The sequence below is a fragment of the Trachemys scripta genome, chromosome 3 (assembly GCF_013100865.1).
Source record: "Trachemys scripta elegans isolate TJP31775 chromosome 3, CAS_Tse_1.0, whole genome shotgun sequence".
In the NCBI taxonomy this organism is placed as follows: domain Eukaryota; kingdom Metazoa; phylum Chordata; order Testudines; family Emydidae; genus Trachemys; species Trachemys scripta.
The window spans coordinates 117066805-117083738 of NC_048300.1; the positions used below are offsets into that span (position 1 = coordinate 117066805).

The following is a 16934-nucleotide window of genomic DNA, read 5'->3' on the forward strand; positions in this document are numbered from 1 at the left end:
TAAATTTCAACATTAACTATTACATTGTAGATCGGGGTCGGCAACGTTCGGCACGCGGCTCGCCAGGGTAAGCACCCTAGCGGGCCGGGCCAGTTTTATTTACCTGCAGATGCGACAGGTTCGGCCGATTGCAGCCCCCACCGGCTGCGGTTCGCCTCCCGGGCCAATGGGGGCAGCAAGAAGCCACGGCCAGCACATCGCTCGCCCGCGCCACTTCTCGCCGCCCCCATTGGCCCGGGACGGCGAACCGCAGCCAGTGGGGGCCGCGATCGGCCGAACCTGCCGTATCTGCAGGTAAATAAAACTGGCCCGGCCAGTGCTTACCGAAGGGTGCCGACCCCTGTTGTAGATCATTCCAGCAGAAACATTCATCTAATGTGCGTATCTCACAGTTCTGAACTGTATTCCCTGTTTCCACAACAGCCCCTTCTAAACTGTCTAAACCTGCAGCTTCACTCCTGACAAATTCTACAGTACAGTTGTGTACCATTACTACAAAAATTTGTGGCAGGAAAAAAAAAAAAGAAAACATAATGACAGCATTAAATGCTAGAATTTAATAAAAATAAGATGGGGGAGGCGCTACTATGCTGATTGTGTATAAGATAACTACATCTTCCATTAATTTTACACACATACACACACACACACTCACTCTCTCTTGCAGAATTCTAAAGTGCTGCATACTTTTGTTGCTGAATGTAGGTACATGGAGCATAAGAGGCCTTGTCTCTAATAGTTACGATTTTTTACTCATGGTAAGCATAACTCATTGCCATTTTCCTTCAACAACAATGCTCCATTTATTAATTCTCATATACATTGAGTATGTCCCAAGAAAGGGAATTGAGAAAGGAAAGTGAATTTTTGTAACTCTGTAAAACTATTTTTGGTGTTAACAACACATTAAAATCAAAAGAGTGATTAAAAGTTCTAAGAAAAAGTCTTTGTCAAAGATTCGTCACAGTGTCCTTTCTATGTAAATGGAATAAGCAATTCCCCATTCCAGTCTTCTGGTCCTCCAAGGAAACCTTTGCCTACTGTTTTTGCTAAACATAATATATTTTATATTTCTAAGTTTTAAAAAAAAATAAGGAGGAAAAATCTCTTTTGGATGGCGGTAGGGAAAACTTCCCACCTCTTTTATACATCATAAAGCAGAAAAATTACCAGCTGATTTGTTTTTCCTTTGCATGTTGGTTTCACAACTGTAGGGCTGGACGCGTGTTCTTTTGGAAACATGGGTTTCTCCCTTGACAGCAGACATTTCTTTCTTTTGCTTTTGAATGGATGTTTCAAGCTAAACATCATCTCTCTGAAAGGAAGAATTGGTAACAAATTCTGATCATTAAGTTAAATGGGGCAGGATATTATGCTTGACCAACAGTTATTTGAAAGAAAAAAAAGAGAATCCCTCCACCAACAGACTTGTCAGAGCTTAAGTGGGAAGAGTTTAATTTTCTTAACATACAAACTATATATAAATCCATTTTAAGAGTATAATTACTCTGTACATTTCATTGGGTTATCCAGTAGGAAATTCTTTTGTTGTCAATACAAAATTAATCACTGTTGTCAGCTTGAACATCCCTATCAGAATATATACTGTCAACTGTTTTTTTTTTTTCTCATATGAAATACCAAATAATAGCATTGTTCATCACATTTAAATCAGTTCTTCTTTAAATACAGGAAATGGTCAACAGCTATATGAATGTCCAATGTGTGATCTTGTCTGTGCAAATGGTCAGATTCTCCAGGAACATGTTGACTTGCACCTAGAAGAGCACCGCTTTTCAGAAGGTACATGAAAAGATCAAAACTTGGTATTGATCAAAAGTATTTTAAATTAGTTGTCTTTCATTTATATTTATTTATGGGTACCAAAGCAAATCAAGAAAAAGATAGTTTGAACTTCTCAAGCATTTGTCTAGGTTTGTACAAGAAAAATTATTACTTTATTAGGCAGATGCCACTATCAACTCTGAACTTAAGGTTACACTAAACTTTAGTCAATATGTGAGAGGTAAAACCCTGTAATTCCCTTTTACAGGTCACTTTCACAAACTACACTTAGTGCAAACCATCACAATTTATTTTTTTATGGAACCACTAAGCAGATGTAGTGTACATATTAGGCAAAATTAAAGCATTTATAATGAGACACTTTAAAAAAACTAGCCCTGCTTACCTTATGTTTTTTCCAACTCCCTAAAACATATCCATACACACACATGCTCTAAATTTCACATATGTAGGTTTTCTATGGTAAAGTCACAATTCTTTTTTTGCCAAGAGTGGGTGCTGGTGCTGGTTGACCAGTTACTTCTGTCCTCTTATATGGGCCTCTCTGGTTCCCTAGCTCTGTATCCTTCTAACAGATTCCCATTCAGTCCCTGACACCAGGTTTCTTGTTTCTCACTTTCAGTCCATGCCACCCAACCTGTCATGGATCTGATAAAGTTTGTCTGCGGGAGTCCTGGTCTTTTGGAACTAGTAAGGTCCAACAGATTGGAGCTCTTCTTTAGCAAACTAAAGGAGAATTTTTTCAGACACAGAAGATGCCTCCTTGGTAGCATTTACGAGTGCTGCTTGTCAGGTAACAGTGCCCATAATATTCCATAGCATCAGATCACACCTACACCAATTCTGTTTAAAGTTTTTTGTTAATAACTTAGTAAAATAGGGGAATTTTTTCCCAAAAAGAGTTATCCTATGGTTAAGTACACTCAACTGTATTTCCTGTCAATGCAATCACTAAAAAACAAGGAAATACTAGTTAACTTCCAGACAAATTCAGTTCACATGCTTTATCATCCAGACATAACCCAAATCCACAGATGCCTTAGCTTCACAAGAGTCCCTTACCGTTCAATGTACACCTGTCCAGGGCATACCCATCCAGTTCCTCAAAATTGAACTCTGCACACATCCTAATGCCTGCTTTAATTCTTTTGTTGTCAGTATACAGAAAGCAAACATTTTAACCTCGGCATTCACCATTTCATCCTCTACCCAGCTATGTGTATGCAAACACATTGCTATAGGTAAATATATATTTTTATGTCAGCCTATTGAAACGTGCATGCATCTTCTTTTCTTTTAAAATGATACTAGTAGATATAAATGTAGGTGGAAGTTTAAGTGATTTGGAACTGGCTCAGCAGCTCCAGAATGAAGAAGACAGACAGCAAGGATTAGAAGAAGCAAGACGAGAAAGAGAAGAATTCCAAAAACTGCAGGTACTGTAAAATTTTTCCATGGCATCCAAACGGTACCACTGAAAAATTTTGCAACCACAAACTGAAAACAAGTATCTTGGAGTTGTGTTTTTTGCATTCTCACTTTAGCATCTCACATAACTCTTTATTTGTATCTTGCTATTTTTCACATTTTTTGTCTGGTAATTTCCTATGACACAATTTGCTAGCAATATAGTAATAACAAACTGAACAGCTATAATAGAAATTACATTATTTTTATTTTGATAACTTCATATTATAAATCAGATTAATTTGAGTAAGGTGAGACTTGGAGCCCTTCTCCATGAGTGCTAAAATAGTCTTGCTTTTCACAGTTATGTATATCTGTGATAAATATTGTGCAGGCAGAACTGAATCTGAAATGATTAAATTTGGTAGTATCCCAGATGTGATGTACTATTGGTGCAGTGCATTTTGTACCATATGAAGAGAAAAATCATGCTTTTCTTATCTATAGTGTAAGAATAAATTCTAATACGTGGCTAGTGATATAATAAAAAGCAGTCAAGCTCTGGCTTGGAGTAGGTTTGAACATAGCTACCGTGTATCTAACTCAGGAAATTCTAGTCAAGCAGCTCTATCAGCAGGTCATACTTTATTGCTTCAGTCATTACCACATCACTGTAAACAAATTTTTGACCAATGAAATTTGAGTATATAAAAAGAAAAAGCTCAACTGCTTTGATTGGCTGAGTGACCTTTGTCAGAATCTCACTACAAAACAATAAGCTGGGGAAAATGCTTCTATTAGGAAGTCTCTAATAGGAGTGTCATGTTGAAATTCAGAGCTGCCTTTGTGGGAAGGTAATGTGGTCTTGGAGAAATGGGCAGTTTGGGAGTCAGGAGGTACTGGGTTCTAAATATAGCTTTGCCACTGACTTGATGTGTGGCCTTTGGGCAGCTCATTTCACTTTTGTCTCATTTTCCCCAACTGTAAAATGTGAATCATCTCCCAAGGATATTTTGAAAATTAGTTAGTTAAATATCTATATAGTGCTTTGATTATGCAAAGCACTAGATACATGTTAAGTATTATTATTTAATTTTATTTATTTGCAATAATTAGCTATGTCATGTCTGTGTATAGTAGCTGTCACATAATAAAGTATGAATGTAAAATTAATTCCTTTGAGAATGGGAGTTTGAGAGGTCCAAATTCAGTAAAAGCTCATGGTAGGCTTTATTAATTTAAATAAGCATAAAAATTTCAGTAATAATATTCATGTGTTGCAATTTATTTTTGTATGCTAGAGTCCAATAATAATCAAACACTTTCCTCAGAAAGGTGCTTTCCGGCAGACTGATGTTATCAGTTCAAGCTTGACATAGCTGCAGCAGAGCACTAAATGCTACATGGCAGAATTAGTTCCATGTTAAGAGCATTTCCAAATCATTGTTTATTTGTTCAGAACAATACCTGTTAATTGCATTCTTTTTTATTCACAATGATAATCAGCAGGAAGAAACACATTAAAATTATTCATATTTTGTGCTCAACAGAGACAATATGGATTGGATAGTTCTGGAGGCTACAAGCAGCAGTCACTAAAGAACATGGAACGGGAAGTAGCTAGGGGAAGGATGCAGCCTTCTGAATATCATAAGAGAAAAGCTGACATGATGGAATCTTTGGCTTTTGGTGTAGATGATGGGAAAACAAAAACCTCAGGTCAGTATTTAACCTGTGTTGCTGGAGGAGCATGGATCCTTTCATCTTTTCGGCTCAGATTGATCGAGACCAAAAGTTGTCATGATGGCATTGCTATGACTGCTGCTGTTCTTGTTATTACTCATGTAGTTGGTCTTCTCATTCTTTCTAGTTACTACTATGTAGCTCACCTCCGTTTCTGTACCATGTATTTAATTAGACCGGTGGTTCTCAACCCATTTACCATCATGGGCCGCATCTAATACTACCTACACGGCCCTGAGGATGTCACATGGGTCGCAGCTCTGTGCTGATTGGGCCACAGGTTGAGAACCTGAGCTAGATAGAGAGGGGTTCCGTCTCAATTCAGGGCTGTTGGATATCGCTAGCTACTTGTACTATCTTTTAATTAGGTAGAGCCCCGCATATTCCTGACTTCTTGTTTAGTCCCATCTTTCTGCGATCGATGGCCCTAAAAATTTGGAATCTAGCTGTCTGGTCTGTCCATTTGGCCCTCTGCCTGCTTGTCTGGATAACAGATGATCTAATAGGGTTTCCCCTACATTTTCAGTTCTTTGTTTTGCAGTTGAGTCACTTACATTTCTGTTTGTGTTTGGCAGGGTCTCAGCTAATTCCATCAGGTTCTTTATTTAACCTTCCATCACTAATAACGTTCACTTTCTCCTGAAGACAGTGTAGTGCTTGCTCAGTGGCCCAGATACAGTATGTACCAATGATATAATGTAGCGAAAAGACAGCATACTCAGCTGTATTTTTTCCTTAACACTTCCTTGCATTTTATGCCACTGAAAGTTTATCCTACTGGCAGCTTTTGTTTTCTAGCAGTGATTCTTTTGGTGACAACTTCAACTTCAACTCTCCTAATTGGAGAGTACAGGAAAAGATTCTTCAGTGGTAGATGTTTACTTAGTATCTAATTCAGATAGCATTTAATATGCTAAAGTTTAGATCCCAAGCTACTTCTAGTATGTTAAGTGTACTAAAAATTACCAGTGCCTTTTAAAAAGGCATTGAAAATCCTTTCATTTTATTTGCCTGCCAAAACCAGAGTTCAAGGTTTTGTTACCTTAGCTATAGTTGGCAACTAGTGCTTACAGAAACTTCAATTCAGGCCTTTGATAGTTAAAATTTAGCTTTTAATTCCACCTGCATTAATTGGAATTAACAAATTGGTCTTAAAGACTTGAGATCGTAAAGGTGAACTGCAATGCTTTTTAAACTTTAAGGGGTAATGTTTATGGCAGAACAACAAATGAGGCAGTATATGGCCTTTGGGCACTTAAATGCACCGGTGAATGCAAAGCTACTTCCAAGAATTTCCTTGCTGCATAACAATAATAGACTTGACATGCCACAATGAGTGGCTTTTCTAATTTTTGAAAGTTTGAGTTCTATGCCACTGTTTTCTTGGACATTACTTTGGGGGATGTTGCTTGGTGAGTAATTATTCAAGGACTGCCTTAAAAGGTGAGGGTCTGGAAGAAGTGTGAGAGGATTACCGATAGTATCCATAAGGATGTTCATGGTTGAAAAGGGATAACATGATGGGGATAGAGTGTTAGCATTGTCTGTTGGAATTACTTGTCATACAATTAGTAGTAATTAGTCACATCCCTTGTATCACTTCTGTAGTTCACAATTGACCAATTATACATATGCTGTTATATTTTCATGCAGTGATGCTATATTGATCTTAGAAAAGGCACTTGATGTGGCTGCAACAGAAAAGCTCAGCCAGATTTTTAAAATATATGAGAAATATGTTGATTCATCAAGTTATGGTATGTGGGAGAGAAATGAAATGGCCAGATTGTCTAATGTCTGTACATGACCTAAGTTCACGATTTAACTGACTGCTATATGTGTATTCATCAGTTCTGACCTGTGTTGTCTTTTTGATTTCTCAACCTGTTCCTAGATAAAGAGAACCTGCCCCTACAGAATATTAACTTGTGCATTGTGTAGGCTTAATATTTATATTCTATCTTTTAGGAGTCATTGAAGCACTGTGCAGGTACTATCAAAATGAAATCAAAGATGTAAGGCGTGTATGGCTTTCTACAGGAGTGGATCACTTCCATTCATCTTTGGGAGACAGAGGTTGGGGTTGTGGCTACAGGAACTTTCAAATGCTGCTTTCTTCATTATTGAGGAATGGCATGTATGATGACTGTTTGAGAGGTATGTACAGTGAGTTACCATTTTGAATGTTAACTTCTGCATACAACATTCTGATTAATTAGAAATCAAGAGTGTAAACTTTGTGATACTTAATAGGTTAGTGATATCTATGAAATACTTTCTTTATCGTTAGCAGGTATTCTACAAATTTTCAGGAACAAATTTGAGACAAGAAGACTGAATACTGAAGGAGACCCAACTGAAATTAATATTTTAGAGTAAAGAGCTAGAAATAGAAATGTATTTTTGTAACACACTAAGGCTGTTTGATTATCTGTCATTCCTGTTTTTATAAATGAAACACTGATTAAGACTATGGCCTGGTCTACACTGGGGGGGGATCAATCTAAGTTACGCAACTTCAGCTACGTGAATAATGTAGCTGAAGTCAACGTACTTAGATCTACTTACCGCGGTGTCTTCACTACGGTGAGTTGACTGCTGCCGCTCACCCATTGACTCTGCCTGCGCCTCTCGCGGAGCTGGAGTACAGGAGTTAATGGGAGCGCGCTCGGGGATCAATTTATCGTGTCTAGACTAGACACGATAAATCAATCCCCGTTGAATCGATCGCTGCCTGCTGATCCAGCCGGTAGTGAAGACATACCCTTAGTTGCACTTTTAACAATAAGAGACTGCTTCAGTTTATGGTATCAGCAACATAAATGTTACTTTTTTTATTTCAGATATTACTTTAATTCCTTGTATTCCCAAAATTCAGTCCATGATTGAAGATGCTTGGAAAGAAGGTTTTGATCCTCAAGGAGCATCTCACTTCAGCAATAGATTACATGGTACCAAGGCATGGATAGGAGCATGTGAAATTTATTCTCTGTTAACCAGTCTCAGGTTAAAGTACGTGAAGATTTTCAATAATCTCTTAAGAATATGGGATGTTTTCGGTTCCAAACTAAACATATTGAGCAGTAACACATGATAGTACACTATGTTGTTTGTCTAATTTTATAATTATAGAGCTAATAATTGACCACACTTGTATGTCTCTTCTCTTCACATTACCTTTGAAGGTGGTGGAGGTGCCAAAATTCTTAGCCTATACGTATGCTGTGTTTTGTATATCTGCACACTCAAACCAATTTAGGCCATTGGTTTCTTATTTTAAATTCCTTTCCATGAGAGTGAGAACCAGGCACACTGCTTTTGGAGCTGTATAACTTATGCAACTTCATTGGCTTTAAACTTGACTGATCTTTAAACGCACATAAGACTGAAGCTTGGTCTAGACCAGGGGTAGGCAACCTATGGCACACGTGCCGAAGGCAGCACACGAGCAGATTTTCAGTGGCACTCACACTGCCTGGGTCCTGGCCACCGGTCCGGGGGGCTCTGCATTTTAATTAAATTTTAAATCATAGAATCATAGAATATCAGGGTTGGAAGGGACCTCAGGAGATCATCTAGTCCAACCCCCTCCTCAAAGCAGAACCAATGAAGAAATGAAGCTTCTTAAACATTTTAAAAACTTTATTTACTTTACATACAACAATAGTTTAGTTATATATTATAGACTTATGGAAAGAGACCTTCTAAAAACGTTAAAATGTATTACTGGCACACGAATCCTTAAATTAGAGTGAATAAATGAAGATTGAGCACACCACTTCTGAAAGGTTGCTGACCCCTGCTGTAGACACTTATCAGAGGGATAGCCGTGTTAGTCTGGATCTGTAAAAAGCGACAGAGTCCTGTGGCATCTTATAGACTAACAGACGTATTGTAGCATAAGCTTTCGTGGGTGAATACCCACTTCGTCAGACACTGTGTACCTTACAGTGGCTGTTGGGGCTCACAGCTGTAGCTGTGAAATTGACAAGAATGTCAATTTCATGGCTGGTAGGCACCATGCTGTGAAATTGAGCCCAGTGGAGGGCTTACAGTTTGTCAATTTCACAGCTACAGCTGTGAGCCAGGCTGCCCTGCACTGAGAGCCCAAGCTCTCTGTGAAGCTCCTAGGTGGAAACCAAGCTGTCCAGGCTGAGAGCCCTGTGGAGCAGAGACAATAACAGCATGAAATTGGCAAGAATGTCAATCTTACGGCTGTGAAATTGAGCCCAGTACTAAGCTCACAGCTGGGGCTGTCACCCTGAGGTGCATGGGGGCTCCAGGTGTGAGCCCCTTGCGGCTGTCAGTGCCCCTCACTTGGCTATCAGTGCCCCAATTCAGTTGGTGCAAGTGCTCCTGGTGTGGATGTGCTTCATCAGCAAAAGGAGGGTAGTATGGACACCAACAGCCAATTGAATTACTTTGGTGGCTGTAGGGTGACCTAAGTTAAGTTGACCTAATTTTGTAGTGTAGACAAGCCCTTAGTTAAAGCACCACACAATTTGTGAATCTGCATAGAACTGCAGGCAGTTATTCGGCTTAAAACTTAGGGCATGTCTTCACTATGGCGCTAAATCGGCACCACTGTCAATGCAGCAGTGTCGATTTAGCAGTCTGGTGAAGACACAATAAGTCTATGGGAGAGCACTCTCCCATCAATGCAATTAATCCACCTCAATGAGAGATGGAAGCTATGTCGGCGGAAGAGCTTCTCCCGCCGACATAACGTGGTGTAGACACCGCATTAAGTCTGTGAGTTACATGGCTCAAAGGTGTGTGGGTTTTTTATACCCCCGAGCAACTTAACTTACATTCGCTTAAGTGGCAGGGTAGACAAGGCCTTAGTAAAATTCCATACCGCCTATGCATAAAACTCACTTTAATTAAAGCTTCACATTCATTAAAACTTTCACAGCCACTCTTCCTAATTGAGATCTAGTCTTATGAAAAAAAGTTTTAAGTGCAGCTATTGATTTGCGTGTGTCTCAATTTACTACTCAAACTTAAAATATGATGTTGTCCTGTCACTTTGGATAACTCAAGGTGAAGGTGAAAGGATTTTCATAAACTCCCCAAATTATCTTTGAGCTGAGACTAAGGATGGAACATTTGTAACCAAAGGGATAGGTTTTTTTTCCCAGTTTTGGGCAATAGAAATCACATTGCTTCTTAAGTATAGCTTTTGCTCTAGTTGTAAAAAAATTTTAGGCATAATATGAAGGTATCTGGCTGAACTGTCATCAGGCCATTCCAGACCAGCAGGGTCTGTGGTCTGTTTCTGGTTCCACACAATTATGAAACTACTGCTAGTGCTATTTTTGTAAAAGCAGTGATAAGTGTATCGGACATTTCAGACTAAAGACTAGGCACTACAAACCATTCAAACAAAAAACCTGGACTTACTATAATACTCTGAGTTTTCATCTTAAATCTCCTCTAGGTGTCAAATCATTGACTTTCACAAGCCAACTGGCCCCTTGGGTACACACCCTCGTTTATTTGAATGGGTTTTGAGCTACTATTCTTCAAACAGAGAAAGTGGTACAAAGGTTGTCTGTACCCCCAAACCACCTATCTACATGCAGCACCAAGGTCAGCATAATCTGTACTAGTTTCTTGATCTCTTGTATAGAATTTTATTATATTTGTATAACATGGTACTATTTCAAATGACATTTCATATTCTCTGCCTCCTTCATCCCTGTATGTAGGAAGCTTCCCAATTTATTTCCTGTTAATCTTATTTGTTGTAAGTAAAGAGAAATATATAAAATAAGATTCCCATCAGATTAAAATTGTTACAGTCGACTGAAGGCCAGATTTGGGGTTTGAACTGGTTGATACCAACTTTTCATTGGCAAATAGCTTGTCAAATAAAATGTTCTCATTCTTTACTTGGCCGAAGGACTTGTAGCAATAAAGGGATAAAAGAAGTCATGGTACCTGATGCGAGTTTTTAACTGTCATTATTTTGTTTTGAAATTAGGGCATAGCCGTACTATTGTTGGCATAGAAGAGAGGAAGAATAGAACATTATGTTTACTAATATTTGACCCAGGATGTCCATCACAAGAAATGCAGAAACTTTTAAAACAAAGCAATGATGATACCAGTCTCAAACTACTTCGGAAATTTGTGGGTAGCTTAAAAGATAAGCAGTACCAAATAGTGGCTGTAGATGGCGAGCTCTCACCAGAGGAGAAAGTTGTAAGTACTCAAGAAAAGTTTCTGTACACAGAAACATAATAGAATTAACCTTTTGTCTTAACCACTCTGGATATATACAGTTGATAATCTGGGTGTGTTGTGATCTTTTTTTCATCTTTCCTCACCCCACACTCCAGCAAAATACCCCAAAACAAAACGCCCATCTATTTATTCTTCACTAATAAAAGTAAGATCTTTAAAACACTTTAGTACATATTCTTATACTCATGTGGTTCAAGTTCTTGTAATTCTAATTAAAGGAATATTCAAATTAATATTCAAAATATATATACTAATTCTACTATTCTTAAAAACAGTTTCCTAAATCAGTTTTGTGAAGCTTGCAGCTTTGTGTATGTACATAATACTTTACGTGTATACAGCATTTTCTCCAAAAGAAATACTGAGCTCTTCTCAGAAACAAAGAATACCATACCCAATTGAAACTGCAAAGAGAATTTAGTTAGATCTTGTCTACACTAAGATTAAGGCTGTAGCAATAGGTTATTGTTTTATATGTAAACCAGTGGGGGATGAGACACACATCACCAGCATGTTTCACACTGGTATTGGCTGACAGCAGAGAAATATAGTCTCATGACGCCTAGGTTCACTTCCTGGTTCTGGAGGGGAGTGTACTCAGTGGTTAGACTAGACTGTTTTTCCCTGTGTCTCCTGTCTGTCCCTTTCCCCCTCTCCCTCTGCTGCTCTTCATCCTTTAGGTCCATTCCCCTGCCCCTCTGCATTCCAGTCAGGTTGCTTTCTCCTGTATCCTGCCCAACAGTGGCAATATTGATTGCTTAGGAGACACTGTCTCTGCTGAATTCTATTGCCAGACACAGCAGTTCTCAGAAGTGTTGGCGGAGCAATTACAGGGAAAGTTCTGTTCAGTCCATGCAGCCGTATACTGATCATGCTTCAGCCCAAATCATAGAAGTTTAGGGTTGGGAGAGATCTCAGGAGGTCATCTAGTCTAACCCCCTGCTCAAAGCAGGACCAACCCCAACTAAATCAACCCAGCCAGGGCTTTGTCAAGCCAGGCCTTAAAAACCTCTAAGGATGGAGATTCCACCACCTCCCTAGGTAACCCATTCCAGTGCTTTACCATCCTCCTAGTGAAATAGTTTTTCCTAATATCCAACCTAGACCTCCCCCACTGCAACTTGAGACCATTGCTCCTTCTGTCATTTGTCACCACTGATAACAGCCGGGTTCTTTGGAACCCCCCCCCTTCAGGTAGTTAAGGTTGCTTTCAAATTCCCCCTCACTCTTCTCTTCTGCAGACTAAATAAGCCCAGTTCCCTCAGGGTTTCCTCATAAGTCATGTGCCACAGCCCCCTAATAATTTTTGTTGCCCTCTGCTGGACTCTCCCCAATTTGTCCACATCCTTTCTGTGGGGGGGACTGGATGCAGTACTCCAGATGTGGCCTGACCAGTGCCGAATAGAAGGGAATAATCACTTCCCTCGATCTGCTGGCAGTGCTCCTACTAATGCAGGACAATATGCTGTTAGCCTTTTTGGCAACAAAGCAATATGTTGACTCATATTCAGCTTTTTGTCCACTGTAATCCCCAGGTTCTTTTCTGCAGAACTGCCGCTTAGCCAGTCGGTCCCCAGCCTGTAGCAGTGCCTGGGATTCTTCCATCCTAAGTGCAGGACTCTGCACTTGTCCTTGTTGAACCTCATCAGATTTCTTTTGGCCCAATTATCCAATTTGTCTAGGTCACTCTGGACCCTATCCCTACCCTCCAGCATATCTACCTCTCCCCCCAGCCTAGTGTCATCCACGAACTTGCTGAGGGTGCAGTCCATCCCATCATCCAGACCATTAATGATGCAGTGCTCCATGGATTTAGAATTCTAATAGGCCTCTGCTGAGCACATCCAAACAAATTTTTCAGAGGCTTATAACTTGGCCAAATTTGGGGTGAACTTTTTGGGCAATCATTCTTAACAAAAAACACATCCTTGACACCAGGTGCCCCCCCTCCACATGAAGGTGCTAGACCTTCTCAACAAAACAGTTATATGAATTTTTTAGTAAAGGTAAAATAACTACTTCCCTAATCTCATTCTTTCAGCTGAAATTTAAACCGTCAGCCTAAGGTAGACACCCAGCATGGAAAAACTTCAGCGTGAATGTCTAAAGTTTGGTAAAGTTATAAGCAACTGCAAACAAGGTTTATAATGGAAAGAAATAGGTAACTTTAACTCTAGGTTAAAGTTGTTTAATACTTCAAAAAAATTATAACTAATTTATAATACTGTTTTGAAATTACTTAATAATGCTCACACTTACATAAAGTATATGTTAAGTGATATTTTTGTTCTCTGAATGCATCTAATTTTTTTTTTTTTTTTTTTTTTTTTAAGGTTCGGTGCCAGGCTTCTCAAGTGTTCACAGCAGCGAGGATTCCTTAAAAGAATGGCCTATTTGCTACTGTTCTCTGGAACTCCGTGGATGTGAAACTTTAAATGCATTTAGACAGCTTTTCAATCATCGTATTTATAATGTGTTAATATTTTTCAGCATCTTTAATTATATCTTGCCAAAAAAATGTTTGTCCTGCTAATTTTTTAATAAATATTTATAGGCTTCATGATTGTGTACTCTATACTCTGCAGGAATATAAGGTTGGGCCTTATGTTAGCCCTGTAGGATAATAAAGTGGGGAATCTGATCAATTTACTGGAGTATGGAAGATTATAGTGACTTGCTCTCGATGGGAATAGTACTACAAGGTTGTAAGTGTAATGTGTCACTGCTGTATGACTCATCAAGGCTCTTATTTACTCTTCCACCAGTTTTTATTAGTATCTATTCTACCACCCTTTCTGTATAGGAGCAACCCTATGGGGCTACGTGTATCTGTTATTTATAACTGCCTTAACAGTTGCAAAGTTCTTGTTCTCCTATATTCATGATGATGTCTTAGAGGTGAGGAGTTGTACCATATGGTGAGGGTCATGCACTGTACATGTGGAGCTGCTGCTTCAACATGAATCAATGTTGCAGAAAAAAAATTCAAAGGTGGAGCTCAGAAGCGCTAGTAAAATTGGAGCAAAGGATTAACTCACAGCTGGCACTCCTTTCAAAAGACGTGTTGGATGGGTTCCAGTCCTCCCTCTAGGGCCTTGCCTAATACGAGTGTTTCACGGTCCGCTGTGTTCAATCGTGGTGTGACGGCGCAGCTAGTGGGGTGCTGACGGGAGGGGCAGTATTCCTGCAAAGAGCTCTGGGTGGCTGGACTCTGACTCGGAGCCATATTGTCCCGTCCCCGTGCAGACGGTGAAGGGAAGATAGCAGAGGGGTGATCTCAGCATCCCCCAGCCGTGCTCCAGCGCCAGGGGCGACGGGCCTGGCGTGAGCCAAGTGGTGTCTCCAGCGCAGGGGCCGCTCCCCTTTTGTGAGCGGGGCGGGGCGGCGTCTAGCTGCAGGCGGGGGAGACTCATCCGGGCCGGAAACTTCCGGCGTGTCCCCAGCTGCATCGCGGGAGAGTAGAAGGCAGGGGCGGGATTTAACCGGGCTGCAGTGGCCGCGGCTCTCCCCGGCTTGTGGTGCAGCCGCACCGCCTCTCGGCCGACTCCGGCCAGCGCCCTCCCGCGGCGGCGGCATGTCCGGCGGCGGGCGGCTCGCGGGCCGGGTGTGCCTGGTGACCGGCGCCTCGCGGGGCATAGGGAAGGGCATCGCGCTGCAGCTGTCGGAGGCCGGCGCCACCGTGTACATCACGGGCCGGCAGCGGGAACAGCTGGTCCGGGCGGCGGCGGAGGTGTCGGCCCGGGGCGGGCGCTGCGTGCCCGTGGTGTGCGACTCGTCGCGGGAGGAGGAGGTGGCGGCGCTGTTCGAGCGGCTGCAGCAGGCGGACGGCGGGCGGCTGGACGTGCTGGTGACCAACGCCTTCTCCGGGGTGGATGCCATCGCCGCCCAGCTGGGGCTGCCCTTCTGGGAGAGCCCGGCCTCCTTCTGGGACCAGATCAACAATGCGGGCCTGCGGGGCCACTACCTCTGCGCCCACTACGCTGCCCGCCTCATGGTGCCAGCCGGGCGCGGCCTCATCGTCGTCATCTCCTCGCCCGGCGGCCTGCGCTACATGTTCAACGTGCCCTATGGCGTGGGCAAGGCTGCCTGCGACCGCCTGGCCGCCGACTGTGCCCTCGAGCTGCACCCCTACGGCGTGGCCTGCGTGTCGCTGTGGCCCGGCCTCGTCCGCACTGAGGCAGTGCTGGAGGGGGCCGAGGGCTCAGGCCCGTGGGTCGTGCAGCTGCAGAAGATGATTGGCAATTCGGAGAGTCCAGAAGTGAGTGGCAAGTGCGTGGTGGGCCTGGCGTCCGATCCCGCCATCATGTGCCACAGCGGCAAGGTGCTGCTCACCCCAGACCTCGCCCGCCGCTACCGCTTCCGTGACGTGGATGGGAGACCTGTCTACAACTACGTATCAGTGCGCAATATTCTCGTGATGCTGATGCCACGGCTGACCTGCCTCTTCCGCCTCATCCCAGAGTGCGTCAGCATACCCAAATGGGCTCTCACACTTTACTCTAGCAAATTCAGTGTCTACCCGCCCCTGCAAACAGCCCCCAAACCTGGAAAAAATATTTGATAAATCAATAATAAAAAATGTGCCCGTGATGTTTTTGAATTTTCTGTTTCTTCGTTTCTTTCTGAAAATGTGTCTTGGAGTTGAAACTTTCCCCTCTGATGCCCAGCGAGTCTTCAAAAATCCTCAAAGCTGGCTTTCCCCAGAGCTTATTCCTTTTTGGTGAGGGACACTCCCTGATTTGGATATTAATTTTAAGGTGGTGTTTATAATCTCTCCCTCTGGGGAGGAAGGGTTTGGCTGAGTGTTTCAGCGAGCTTTTGAAATCATCTTCAAAGTTTTGCAATAATTCCTGCCTTCGTTTGCTCCCCATGGCCAAAGAACAGCTATTCATGCTAGTTCCCCATAATGCGAAGACTATAGAACTTTTATTTAGTATATAACCGCTTATCCATTTCCTGGAAAAAATTTAAATTCAGATTTAATCCTTTGCTGTTTAAGAGTTTCTCATTAGAATGCTTTGGATACCCATAGATTTTGGAACAAATCTATCAACTGTGACCCACGTGGTTCCAGGACATACTGGTTTAGCAGAGGAGTTCTTACAGTACATAATAAAACAGGGATTATGTCCTGGTTTCAGTATAATTGGCTGATTGACCTTCTTACTGCCTGTAGCGGGGTGGTTACCCGCTCCTGCCCTGAGGGGTTAAAACAGCCCTGGAGGAGGGCTGTGGAAGGGCAAGACGCCTGGGCTGATTGGGAGGAAGCAGGCTCAGCTGGGGCCATGCCCCAGTCAGGGCCCAGCTGGCCCTATAAAGGCTTGAGCCAGGAGCTCAAGGAGAGAGAGAGAGAGTGTGTGCGTGCGTGCAGGGAGAGAAGGGCCTGGCTGCAGGGAGCTTACCAAAGTGCCTAGAGAGGAGCAGGGCTGGGGAAAGGCCAAGGGAGCCAGGGAGCTCCGGCCTAGGAAAGCCCCAGTTTGCAAGTCTAGGGTAAGGCCGAAGGGGCACTTGGGTTGCAGGAGGCAGCCCATGGGTAGGCAGAGGCAGCAGGTCCAAATCCCTTTGCCTGTGATGAGTGGCTTATACTGCAGTCTGCCCAAGTGAACGGGTGCTAGATGGAGACTGGGCAGTTGCCAAGACTGAGGTGAAGTGAGGATGGTGTGTGAGGGTTCCCCTGGGAGGGGGAGACCCAGAACTGTGAGGCTACTGCCAGGGGGCAGCACCCAGAG

General features: G+C 42.3%; 2 protein-coding genes across 4 annotated transcripts; both read left to right on the plus strand.

Annotated features, from left to right (window-relative positions):
• Positions 1 to 1657: 1657 nt before the first annotated feature.
• Positions 1658 to 13870, plus strand: ZUP1 (zinc finger containing ubiquitin peptidase 1). Of its 3 annotated transcripts, XM_034765808.1 has the most exons (9): positions 1658 to 1803; positions 2429 to 2599; positions 3121 to 3242; positions 4764 to 4932; positions 6925 to 7113; positions 7800 to 7968; positions 10397 to 10548; positions 10943 to 11163; positions 13539 to 13870. In XM_034765808.1, exons 1-9 carry the CDS (start codon positions 1722 to 1724, stop codon positions 13584 to 13586), a joined length of 1323 nt encoding a protein of 440 aa, XP_034621699.1. In that variant the 5' UTR covers positions 1658 to 1721; the 3' UTR covers positions 13587 to 13870. The 3 variants fall into 3 exon arrangements, with proteins under 3 accessions (XP_034621699.1, XP_034621700.1, XP_034621702.1); XM_034765809.1 differs by lacking the exon at positions 2429 to 2599 and having other exon boundaries at positions 1659 to 1803; positions 3118 to 3242; positions 13539 to 13864; XM_034765811.1 differs by lacking the exon at positions 2429 to 2599 and having other exon boundaries at positions 1659 to 1803; positions 13539 to 13864.
• A 202-nt stretch (positions 13871 to 14072) lies between these two features.
• DHRS1 (dehydrogenase/reductase 1) lies at positions 14073 to 15805 on the plus strand. The gene has a single exon (XM_034765812.1). It carries the CDS (start codon positions 14780 to 14782, stop codon positions 15764 to 15766), a length of 987 nt encoding a protein of 328 aa, XP_034621703.1. The 5' UTR covers positions 14073 to 14779; the 3' UTR covers positions 15767 to 15805.
• Positions 15806 to 16934: the final 1129 nt, after the last annotated feature.

Excerpts from the sequence above, each read along its gene's own strand:
- ZUP1 (XM_034765808.1), top strand. The coding sequence starts at position 1,722 with ATGTGTGATCTTGTCTGTGCAAATGGTCAGATTCTCCAGGAACATGTT. Across the intron at positions 3,243-4,763 it reads AAGAATTCCAAAAACTGCAG|AGACAATATGGATTGGATAG; the intron begins GTACTGTAAAAT and ends TGTGCTCAACAG. Across the intron at positions 7,969-10,396 it reads TTAACCAGTCTCAGGTTAAA|GTGTCAAATCATTGACTTTC; the intron begins GTACGTGAAGAT and ends AATCTCCTCTAG.
- DHRS1 (XM_034765812.1), top strand. The coding sequence starts at position 14,780 with ATGTCCGGCGGCGGGCGGCTCGCGGGCCGGGTGTGCCTGGTGACCGGC.